General features: G+C 38.8%; 1 protein-coding gene across 6 annotated transcripts in view; it reads right to left on the reverse strand.

Moving 5' to 3' along the window:
* Positions 1–211: 211 nt before the first annotated feature.
* The window catches only part of JMJD1C (jumonji domain containing 1C), a 330,895-nt gene continuing 318,643 nt past the window's right edge, over positions 212–12,463 (reverse strand). For 5 of the 6 annotated variants that reach the window (XM_025434457.3, XM_025434456.3, XM_049108974.1 and 2 more), the window contains 2 exons: positions 5,213–5,344; positions 3,734–4,661 (listed from right to left, as the gene is read on the reverse strand). In XM_025434457.3, the coding sequence (XP_025290242.3) occupies positions 4,572–4,661; positions 5,213–5,344 (222 nt within the window). In that variant the 3' untranslated portion in view covers positions 3,734–4,571. Of the gene's footprint in view, positions 4,662–5,212; positions 5,345–12,463 lie in introns of all 6 variants that reach the window. The other variant, XM_025434455.3, reaches the window with a different exon arrangement.

Consider the following 12,463-nt stretch of genomic DNA (forward strand, 5'->3'; position numbering starts at 1 on the left):
TGGATGAGGACTAAACATTGGACTTGAAAAATTCAAGAAACTGCTAATGGTTGGAAAGATGTGAATAGAATACTTAGAACCAGATGTGGACTCCTAACAACATATGTCAAAGCAGACGGCGGTGGATCAATGTCCTATGTATGGTATCAAAAGCTCCATTAACAAGGGAAGGGCAGCAATTCCCCAGGACTACAATTTCTGGAGCTTATACTTTTTTTTTTTTTTAAAGATTTTATTTTATTCACGAGAGACACACAAAGAGAGGCAGAGATATAGGCAAAGGGAGAAGCAGGCTCCCCAAGGGGAGCCTGATGCGGAACTTGATCCCAGGAGCTACACACAGCTGCTCAACCACTGAGCCACCCAGGTGCCCCTATACGTAACCATTAGTCACTGGACTCAATCGCTACTTTCATTTCTCCTCTGGGAGGGAAAGTGAGGTGATGCAAATCATGTGATAATTCAACAGATGTACAAAATTTTTAATTTACTAGAATTTGTTTCTGAAATCCTATAGCGTCACTGGCTCAAAGCTTTGAAGAATTTTTTGTTGTGTAGAGTCAGCTCAGTGGTGGTGTTATGAAAATTCAAATTTGTCCCAACATAAATTTATGGGGAATAATTTAAGCATGATAGGCATTTTGTATTGGCTTAACAGGCAATTTCATTGCAAGAAAACCTTAAGTTGAATGCAGAAAACTGCAGCACCTGAACCCTCATGATGGCATTGAGCCCCCACTCATCCATCCACAGCTGGTGTTTCCCTCTGATTTCATAGAACCCTATTTCCACCATTTCAGTGTTTGTCACAAGCAGCAACCTATCTGATGCCCTTTGCCAAAGCCAATTTCTGGTCTGTCTTCTTTATAGTAAAGTGCCAGATTTATTTTATAGCGTTAATCTACTTCTTAACATTTAACATATGTAAGACACTATTGTCTTAAAAATGTGTCACTGATAAAAGTTTTTCAGTGTTATGCCCAAATCCTCCCCTTTCCCCCTTTAGGTCCTGTGGTTTTTACTGGACTCAGCAGAGAGCAGTGGTTTTTTTAGGGAAGGACTATAGTGGGATTCAAGGGATTCATTCAATCTCCTTCTGCAAAACATTACAGGCTGGCCACTATTATTTACATCTGGAAAAAAGTTTCCGAACAAAATCTTAACCTTGATCTTGTGCTTTTCCCCATCCCTGTATTGATAGCTCGACAGGAGCTGTGAATCAGTTACCACCCTCACTACAGTTGCAGAGGACTATGCTACCTCCTCTTGGGGCCCAATCTTCATCTTGTTTTGTGCTGCTTCATTTTGATTTGTTCACTGACCCAGCTATCCAAATCTTTCGTCTGTCAAATCTGGGGTCAAAGACTAGGGGACAGGAGAGCATTGTTGGGGCTCATTTGTCCTCAGAATGTACCTCCTCTCAAAATGGAGTCCAGCTGTGACCCACACATACAACACACCATTCTTGATTTGCCCCTCCATGACCCCAGGGCTGAGGTCTTTTTCATAGACAAGACACAGAAAAGATAGGCAATCCTCCAGTCTTTCCTGCAGCTGGTTGGCTTATTTACAGAGAACTGAGTGAACAGCTTAAGTCAGCTGTAAAATCTTCCCAATCAAGAAAGGGAACGCACTTTGTATGTAGCCAGTGACCTGGAGCTCGCCAACATTTCATTTTTGTTTGAAAGTCACTTTGTTTTCATTACAAGAACCAGATTGATTACTGTGAGAGCCAAAGTACTTTATATACTACTCCGTTCCTATACCTTTCATATAGTTTCAAGGTGTCACTATCGAGATTACTGTGTAACCAGGTACATCATAAAGTTGAGCCTGAATCTTGGCCACTTGCTACACCCGTTTACAGTGTAAGGTACAGTTGCAGAATGGTAATTAAATCACTTTCTTTTGTTTCCTCTTCTGTGGACAACATTCCTGATCTGGTCTGGCAGAGTGTCTTTGATAGGTTGGCATCTAGAGATAGAACATGATAAATTTTCATCTCTATCTATAGCATGTATACACACACAGAACAAGCAAAGTAAAGGTAGGAGAGAACATTTTTCTTCTGAAGCTCACTAATCTTACACAGATATTATTAAAAGGGAAGTAACTAGACATTGTATGGGTGTTACGATCCAGGAATGTGTTGGCAGAAGAGAAACGGATTGGGATTCAAGTACTTCATTGGTCAGGAAAAGGAATTCATATTCAGGTCCAAATTATAGTAAAATGGGAGGAACCTAAATACTTAGCACAAGTTTCCCTGTATAAAGTCTCCTTGAAACTTTTCAGATTATCCTACACATTTATTACTCTGTCTCTATGGGGAGGAAACAGACATGCTCAGATCGTTTCATATGTGAGAAGCATCTGAGCCAACCAAAAGGATGGAGGAAACAAGGTAAATGGTCAGAGTCTAAGTACTCCATCAGGGATATGATCAGTAACACAACTCCCGGCCTTCCAAAAAGTCTAATGTCTTTAATGATGTAACCATTATAGTCTACTCTCTCCACCCTGCCGTACCAAGAATTAAGTCACTAGCATGGAATTCAGACCATGGATAGAATACTTTTATCGGTTGAGTGTACTCTGAAAGAAGCCACTTTTCCTTAGTTTCAGCTATTCTGTAGAATTGTAGTATGGTTAGAAGGTGGCTCAAACAGCCAAAAAGCAAAAAAGTTTGGAAGACAATCAGCACAAGACTTTGGGTTCTTGGCAGACTTTAGGAAACCAGCAGGCAGTCTACTCCAGATTTAATATCTTGGATTTGAAATTAATTTTATATCAAAATTAAATCAGATGGGACTTTTCAAAGTGTTAAGCAAAAAGTATTGAATGCATTGAAATGTTTTGAAAAACAGTATTAAAAAGTAAAAAACTTACATAAGATTCACATAATCATTTGAGCTATTCCTCAGCCCAATTTTTCTAGCCATCTAGTCATCATCCATCCCATGAACTCTTATGCCACGTGGGCCACTGCTCAGTCCTGAGAACCTGCCCAAGTGGAAGGTGATGTAATAGCCCACATGGAGCTAAAGGGGTAGATGGAAGCAACAGGATGAAAACTAAGCAACTTGCATGGTCACAACTTGGGCTACTTACTACTTTTTTCTTTTAAGCTGCGCTTTCAGGTAAAAATAAAAGGCTGTCCCTTCAATATCCTGCAGGTGTCAGTGGAGGACTACGTATTTCCAGGAGCTTCAAATAGGGCTCTGTGAACCTCAAAGCGACCAGCCAACTGATAAATAGCTATTAAGACCAAGGTTTCAAATTAACTCGAATTACCAAGGTCACACAGTAAGCAGAACTACTCAACTAGGCTGCTGACGTTAGCCACTTCCCTGCCACTGCTTCCCCCCACCAACAAAATTGTATTACCAGCTATCTCTGCTGTGAAAAACAAACACCTACTTGAAACTGATCACATATGCTCATAATCATGGCTTTTAAAATTCATGTATGGGTTTTTATTTCAATTAAAATGCGTTCATAAATAACAAATGGGAGTTACTCGTAGTCCTTTCTTTAGTTGGGCCACAGGACAATTAAGTTGAGGCACTTATGATGGTTCATAAAATCTGAAGAAAAGTTGGAAACTTCTAAGAGTAAAAGAAATGTTCCAGAAGAGAATGCTGTATTACAAGAAAATGCTAGTAGTCATCATCATGATGAATCCCTAGTATTATGTATGTCATAAGAGGAAGAACAACTCTGGAACAAGCCATTTTTTGATAAAGTCTTTTTAATGGAAAATGTAAAACCCCTTTCAACTTTAATGTACAAAGCCATATGTAACACTTGCACTTTTAACAAATAAAAGCAAGCCAATGTTTTAAAAAAATACATCATTAAATGTATATATGTATATATTTACATAGCATATTAAGTTTAATATTTAGCTTTAAAAGTTCACATAAATTTTACCAAAATGAGACAATTTTAAATAAATTACACCTTTTGAAAATGTTTAATTGTACAGTCAATAGCTTCAACAAAATATTGAAGTGTCCATATTTAGTATCTACTTTATATACTTCATATTTTACAAATTTTACAATTATTTGGCAGTAATTTTCTGATTATGACATGAATGCTGTGCGATTCAGCAATTTCCCAAATGCAGGCAATAGCTGGTGTTTGTGTCCTATTCTCACAGTAACTGTCTCAATGTAGTGAAAAATATCAGTTATTTTAGTAAACTGTACAAGGTCACATTTACACTTGATCAACAATATAGCATAGAATTTTGTGGGTTTTTTTTCCTCAAAAATAAATACATCATTTTAAATCTGGCATTTTCACAAACATCATATACACTATAATACAAAAACAGCTATGAAGTGCTGCTTTTTAAATTTAGCTTGTTTTCATAACTAACATTGAATCACAGGAGTTGTGACATATGCTATACTGCTGCGGTATCAGTAACAAGTAATTACTACAAAAGAGAAATTTCTTGGCACTGATGGTTTTATGAAGCTTAAGTCAATGTGCATACATATCATCGTCTGAGAGTAATTCCAGTTCAACAGCCAAAAAACATCGAACTGGATGGACCACACCTAGTTTTCTTCCATATCCTCTACTTCATCTTCATGTATCTTCAAAGCTCTCACCATTTCCTTGACTGCATGATACAGTATATTTTTAACCTGAAAGAGATGTTGGTATTTCTTTTTTTTTTTTTTTTTTTTTTTTTTTGATGTTGGTATTTCTAATCACTTCAGCTGGAGATAAAGTAACACATGAAGAACTGCTATATTAAAATTTTTTTTTCTTAATGAGAAAAGCCAAATTAAAAAAAAAAGAGTCAAAGTTAAAAAATGTTAAATTGCAAGTTAGACTAAGGGCCACTAAAACTCATACAATTAAATGCATATTGTTAATCTGTGGTTGTTATCCTAATATGACAATGTAGGCAGTGATCACCTAAGCTGGTTTTTTTTTTTTTTTTTTTTTTTATGATAGTTATGAGAGAGAGAGAGAGAGAGAGAGGCAGAGACACAGGCAGAGGGAGAAGCAGGCTCCATGCACCGGGAGCCCGACGTGGGATTCGATCCCGGGTCTCCAGGACCGCGCCCTGGGCCAAAGGCAGGCGCTAAACCGCTGCGCCACCCAGGGATCCCCACCTAAGCTGTTCTACGTGCATCCTGTTTATAAAAGGCATGTAGAACAGAAGCTCCTTAGAAAGCTCATTTCTTACCTGTAGTTTATCATCGTAATTGATTTCCTCCTTCAAAAGTCTCAGTTCTTGTGTTAAATGAAATGACTGTACAAGATGTTCTGGAGACACAAAATCTTCAGTTACCTGAATACAGCTGTGAAAATTCTGTACCTATCCCCAAAACAGAAACAATAAAATCTAAATTTTAGGAGGCAGCAATACCACAGAACTTATTTTCTCTAAAACATCAAATGCATTTCAAAGCATAACACCTTATTTTTATGAGAGCTACATCACTGAAAAGCTTTCATGTGGAGACTTTTTCGTAAATGTAAAAGGGATTTTTTTGGTGTTATTAAAAAAAAAGCTAACTGGTAACTATCTGCTTTACCATTCAGTGCAAACAATCTGATGTCTACTGCTGGTCCTTTGGCTTTCACAGCATTTGGGTCATTTCACTGTTAACTTTATTTATTCATTTATTTTTAAGTATTTTCTTCTTTTTTTTAAAATTTATTTATGATAGTTACACAGAGAGAGAGAGAGGCAGAGACATAGGCAGAGGGAGAAGCAGGCTCCATGCACCGGGAGCCCGATGTGGGACTTGATCCCGGGTCTCCAGGATCGCGCCCTGGGCCAAAGGCAGGCGCCAAACCGCTGCGCCACCCAGGGATCCCTATTCATTTATTTTTAAAGATTTTATTTATTTGAGAGAGAGAGAGAGATCACAAGCAGGGAGAGGAGCAGAGGGGGAAGCAGACTCCCTGCTGAGAAGGGAGCTCAATATGGAACTCGATCCCAAGACCCTAGGATCATGACCTGAGCCAAAGGCAGATACTTAATTGACTGAGCCACCCAGCCATCTTTTTTTTCTAAATATTTATTTTAAAGAGAGAACAAGCATGATAATGGGGGGAAGGGCAGAGGGAGAGGGCAAGAATCTCAAGGAGACTCCTCGCTGAGCATGGCGCCCAACTCAGGTCTTGATTTCACAACCTCGAGATCATGACATGAGCCAAAATCAACTCGGACACTTAATGGACTGAGCCACCCAGGCACCTTCACTGTTAACTTTTACAATAGAAAGTAGATAATGGGGCACCTGGGTGGCTCAGTGGTTGACCGTGCCTTTGGCTCAGGTCAAGATCCTGGAGTCCTGAGACTGAGTCATGAACCGGGCTCCCCAAAGGGAGCGTGGTTCTCCCTCTGCCTCTCTCTGTGTCTCATGAATATATAAATAAATAAAATCTTAAAAAAAAAAAAGGAAATGAAAGCAAAAGAAATGAAATTTAGTTTGTGAGGAACTGTTCTAGACAGATCTATTGCTCACAGGAGTTTTCAAATTATTCTAGTTTTTTTTGTGCCTTTCTTCCAAATTAACCAACGATAATACCTTTAGGCTCCAGTGGCATCAGTACAACTGTTTTCAATAGTTGTCCCTCCTCTGACTAAATGGTTTTCACAAGAAGCCAGTCAATAGTCTTATGTGTAATTTGTACACCATGTACAAACTGACTCGGTACTTCATTATTTCTTGGAATTGTTTCCTATTCATGTTTAGTATAATGACAGAAAGGACCAAGCTGATCCAATCTGGATTTTATGATGTTCTAGGTTGTCTTCGAATGATATGAAAGGATATCATAAAATTCCTGAGAAAGGAGAAATAACTGAAAACTAAGTGTTTACATTAATTCCATTAAAAAAAATTATTTACTTGGAAGAAAGAGAAGGAGAGGGAGAGAAAGCAGCAGCAGCAGGAGAGGGACAAGCTGACTCCGAACTGAGCACGGAGCCTGACACATGACCCTGAGATCAGGACCTGACTGAAATCAAGAGTTGGACACTTAACCAACTGAGCCACCCAGGTACCCCTACACCAATCCTAATTTTAGTAAGATGAAAGTAAGTTTAATTGGGAGGTACAAGAAGAATATAAGTGAGGAATAGAAGACTGAAAAAATCTAATTTGACAATGGTGTGATGGATTCCAAAGGTGCTGGAATTCTTCCTCTGGGTATGATGTCTGACCTGGACAGCTGCTCAAGCTTGCAGACTTCTTTAAGTCAAGTAATGTCCTTCTACTGACAACTTGGTAGCATAAATAAACATTCTTGGGGCATCTGGGTGGCTCAGTGGTTGAGTGTCTGCCTTTAGCTCAGGTCATGATCCTGGGATCATGATACCCGTTTATCAGGATACCTGCGGGGAGCCTGCTTCTCTCTCTGCCTATGTCTCTCATGAATAAATAAAATCTTAAAAAAAAATTCTCTTCCTTTAATCATTAGGTTGCTGGTTCCTTTGCAGGATGAACATAGTGAGTCCTCACATTCTCAGCACTGCTATACAGTCTCATTGGATCTTTACTATATGTTTCTAGAACAGATGCTCTATTTCACAGAGCAGGAAACTATGGATAAGAACTTCAGTGCCTGTTCGAAGATAAATCAGCCAACAAATGGCAAGCCGAAAGGAACCCAGCTCCTGTAACATCTTGTCGAACAGATGCTGTACGGTCCTATATTAATTCAGTCATACCAGCATACAGCCTCCAGATGTCCTGTCTTGTTACGTCTTTCACTTACGTGAACATGCCCATGGGGATTAAGTCCTTCAAAAGTTCTGGCATGTACCTTTCTTTGAGCATGTCTAGTTCTACTGTTTTAGAATTTGTCTCTTCATCAATATTCTAATTTTGTTCATATGCCATCTTCCTGATTTTCTTTACCAGTTTCCTTTAGCTCTTTGAGCACATTTAAGACAGTTGACTTCAAAAAAAAATAAAATAAAAAAAATAAAAGGCTGTTGACTTCAAGTCTATGTCTAGTAAGTCCAATGTCTGGACTTCCTAAAAGACAGTTTTTGCTGACTGTTTTCCCCTATGTTTTTTTTTTTTTTTTTTAATGATAGTCACATAGAGGGGAGAGAGAGAGAGAGAGGCAGAGACATAGGCAGAGGGAGAAGCAGAGGGAGAAGCAGGCTCCACGCACCGGGAGCCTGACGTGGGATTCGATCCCGGGTCTCCAGGATCGCGCCCTGGGCCAAAGGCAGGCGCCAAACCGCTGCGCCACCCAGGGATCCCGACTGTTTTCCCCTATGAATAGGCATACTGTATGGCTTCCATTTGTCTTACAACTTTTTGCTGAAAACTGGACACCTGAACATTATAATGTGGCTACTGGAAATAAGATTCTTTTTCTGCCTCAGGGTTTGCTGCTGATTGTCGGACAAGGCCTTAGTCATACATTTCTTTCGTGACTTTTCCACACTATTCTTGCAGACTGTGTTCTTTGTTGGGTGTGATCACTGAAGTCTGTTATCTCAGTGGTCAGCCAGTGACCTGTCAGAGATTTCCTTAACTGTCCCAAATCAGCTGCCCTTTTCTTCACTGAATAGTCCTCGATTGATGTAACTTTGGATTAGATTCCACAGTTCTAGAAAAGTTGATTCTGTCAGTTTTTGCCAGTTCATGGTTATTTTAAAATCACTTTTGAACTGTGACTTTTATTAGTGCTTAAAAATGCTATGATACTTTCTAATGACCTCAACCTGATAGATTTTGCTTAAAGGCTTACAGGTTAGTTTGAAGAGACAAGGTTTAGTGTTAAAAGCAGAACCTTTTTTAACTTCTCATTCTACTTAATACCTTTTTCTGGCCATCTATGAGTCAATTACATTTTACTCCTTTGACAAACTGTCTTATTCATACTTGCCTATGGGATCAATTGTAATCATAAATAGGAAATGTTTAGAAAATGTAACTCTTTGTGTTCACAGTAGGAAGGCTATTATATCTTGACACAGTCACTGTGGTATACATAGTGACTAAGAGTAAAAGGTTTTGGGATGCCTGGGTGGCTCAGAGGTTGTCTGCCCTCAGCTCAGGGTGTGGTCCCGGAGTCTAGGGATCGAATCCCACATCAGGCTCTCCTTGAGGAGCCTGCTTCTCGCTCTGTGTCTCTGTCTCTCTCTCTCTGTGTCTCTCATGAAGAAACAAAATCTTAAAAAAAAAAAAAAAAAAAAAAGTGAAAGGTTTTGCCAAAGTCCTTTTAGCATTATGAATGCAGAGAATTCACAACTTAGGAGTATTATAAACTCACTATGAGGGATCCCTGGGTGGCGCAGCGGTTTGGCGCCTGCCTTTGGCCCAGGGCATGATCCTGGAGACCCAGGATCGAATCCCACATCGGGCTCCCGGTGCATGGAGCCTGCTTCTCCCTCTGCCTGTGTCTCTGCCTCTCTCTCTCGCTCTCTTTGTGACTATCATAAATAAATGCAAATTAAAAAAAAAATAAAATAAACTCACTATGAATGACCAAACATGATTAAGATAAACAGCTAAGGACAAATTTATCATAAAGATTTTGTGGCAGGGTCCCTGGGTGGCTCAGTTAAGTGGCTGCTTTTGGACCAGGTCATGATCTGCAGGGTCCTGGGATTGAGCCCCATGTTGGGCTCTCTGATCACTGGGGAGCCTCCTTCTTTTCTGCCCCTTCCCCTCTCCCCACTCATACTCTAATAAATAACTAAAATCTTTAAAAAAAAAAAAAAAAAAGAAGATGATTTTGTGTTTTTTTTTTGTTTGTTTTAAATTGTTGCTGTTTAAAATGAAGGCCACTGGGGAACCTGGGTGGCTCAGTCAGTTTCTGCCTTTGGCTCTGGTCATATCTTAGGGTCCTGGGATCGAGTTCCCTGTCAGGCTCTCTGCTCAGTGGTTAATCTGCTTCTCCCTCTGCCTCTGCCCTCCCCCCTGCTCATGCTCTCTCTCAAATAAATAAAATCTTCAAAACAAACCAAAAAATATGAATGAATGAATGAATGAATGAATGAATGAATGAATGCCACTGAGAACATCAGGTATTAGAGCTAAGACAAAGTAAATCCTGGAGGTCAGGGTCCACTTGCTCCATCTAGTGATACACTAGGGTTTCACAGATACACTCTGTGATGTGTGGCAAACATCAAAAAATGTTAAAGATTAAACCTGCAATTGTAGAGTAGTTCTTTTTTTTTTAATATTATATATTTACTTATTCATGAGAGAGAGAGAGAGAGAGAGAGAGGCAGAGACACAGGCAGAGGGAGAAGCAGGCTCCATGCAGGGAGCCCAACACGGGATTTGAGTCAAAGGCAGATGCCTAACCACTGAGACACCCAGGCATCCATTCTTAATATATATGGAGGGTTGTGGCTACTCAGTGTGGGTACTCAAGGTACTCCCTGCTGACAAACCAAAGAATACAATGTATCATCTGGTCAAAACCATTTTTTGATAGGTGCCTTGGGTTTGCAAGGACTTCCCTATCTGCCAATGGTTCTTGAAGCATGGTCCTCAGAGAGTAAACAAAAGCATTACCTGGGGACTTGTTAGAAAATGTAAAATTTCATGTTCTTCCTCAGACCCACTGAATCAAAAATTCTGGTGGTTGGGTCCAGCAATCTGTTTTATCAAACCTTCTAGGAAATTCTGATGTATGCTAACACACGAGAAGTACTAACTTAAGAGTTCTGGTTGATTTTAAGAGCTACCTATAGTATATTGGAAGTGAAGTCATCAATGAAGTTTTCAGGACCTCTAAGAACTAAGTTGTAAATAATCATACATCTCAAATTCAAGTTAATACTGTGAACAGAGAGTTCTTACTTCCTTTTAATTCTCTCAAAACTACATGATCATCACTTCTGAGTCATGGACAACACCCTCTTTACAGAGTACAAATAACCATGTGTCATTATCACACCACATAAGGAAAAGACAAATTTTTGTGCTTATAGCTGGCAATTTTATGCCAAATATGTAGCAGAGTGGTCTTGGAACACTGAGCAAGTTAGTAGCAGAGCTCAAAATAGAATTTGCCAGTCTAGGTTATACATGCTGCTTCAGTATATTTAAGTATAACATCTTTTATACTCTAGAAATCTATGATGAAATTTGCTCTCTAGAATCTAAGTGATATTCCTATGTATCTCAAAAGAAAACATATTGTTCTATGTACTCATGTCTATAGTCATAATTGAAAGTTAGAATCCAACCTACGTAAACTTTCCTGAAGTAGCCAGAGAAGACACATCCAGGAAAAGGCTAAAATTTACATGTTTGTACAAAGAGCACAATATATATAAATTACGTAAAGTCATAACTTTGTTTTTATCTATACATGTGTGAAATGTTGTACAGGAGAACATATTTTCAGGCTGTCAGGACTTACAAATATTTAAGTGCATTATTCTAAACATAGGAGAAAGCAATGAAAAAAAACCAGAAAACTCTGTCTTCATGAACCTTATATTCCAGTGGGGATTAAAAGACAATAAACAAAGCAAATAAATTATGAGTAATGTCAGGAGGTGATGATCAAAATGGAGGAGAATAAAGCAGGGAAGATGACTGGGAATCGGAAGACACAATTTGCACTTTTAAACTAGGGTGTTAGGGAAGACCTCACTGAGGAAGGTGACATTTGAATAAACAAACTTTAAAGAATGTGAAGAAGCAAGTCTTATTACAGATATCTGAAAAAAAGAATTCCAGGCTAAAGGATTAGTAAGCACAATGGCCCTGGAGTGGAAACCTGCATGGTGTATGTGAAAACCATAGATAGGGCAGGGTGGCCAGGGAGAAGGAAGGAAAGCAGTGAAGGGGGTAGTTTATGTGTGTACACATGAGGGCATGGACAAGATACAAATGCAGATCATTTAGGGCCTTGTAAAGCTTTGAGCAGTGTTATGTGAGCTAAACTTTTTAAAAGGATCACTCTGCCTACTATTTTGAGAACACATGGTCTCTCCCCATACAAAAGCAGTGGCAGACAGACATGTACATGGCATAGAATCTCTGTGGTAAACAGTGAATGCTTCTGAAGGAGGGGAACAGAGGGCAAAGGTGAGAAAAAGATCGAATTTTTACTGTGAATCCTTTTGTACTATTTGGATTCTTAAAAATCATATAACTGTATTACATTTCAAAATAAAAATTATTTGAAAATAGTCTTTTCAATAGATAGTACTAAGAAAAACTAAACTTAAACTATTCATATGTAAAAAAAAATTCGAACCTTGGTCCATACTTTGCTCTATGTACAGAAATTAACTAAAAAGGAATTACAGATCTAAATTTAAGACTAACAACAATAAAGCTTCTAGAAGAAAATGTAAGAGAAAATGTTTGTGATCTTGAGCTAGGCAGTAACTATGAGTATACAACAATAAAAGTCTGATACATAAAAGAAAAAATTGATCACCTGAACTTCATCAAAATTAAAACACTGCTCTTTGGAAGACACCATTAAG

This window comes from Canis lupus, chromosome 4, assembly GCF_003254725.2.
Source record: "Canis lupus dingo isolate Sandy chromosome 4, ASM325472v2, whole genome shotgun sequence".
In the NCBI taxonomy this organism is placed as follows: Eukaryota; Metazoa; Chordata; class Mammalia; order Carnivora; family Canidae; genus Canis; species Canis lupus.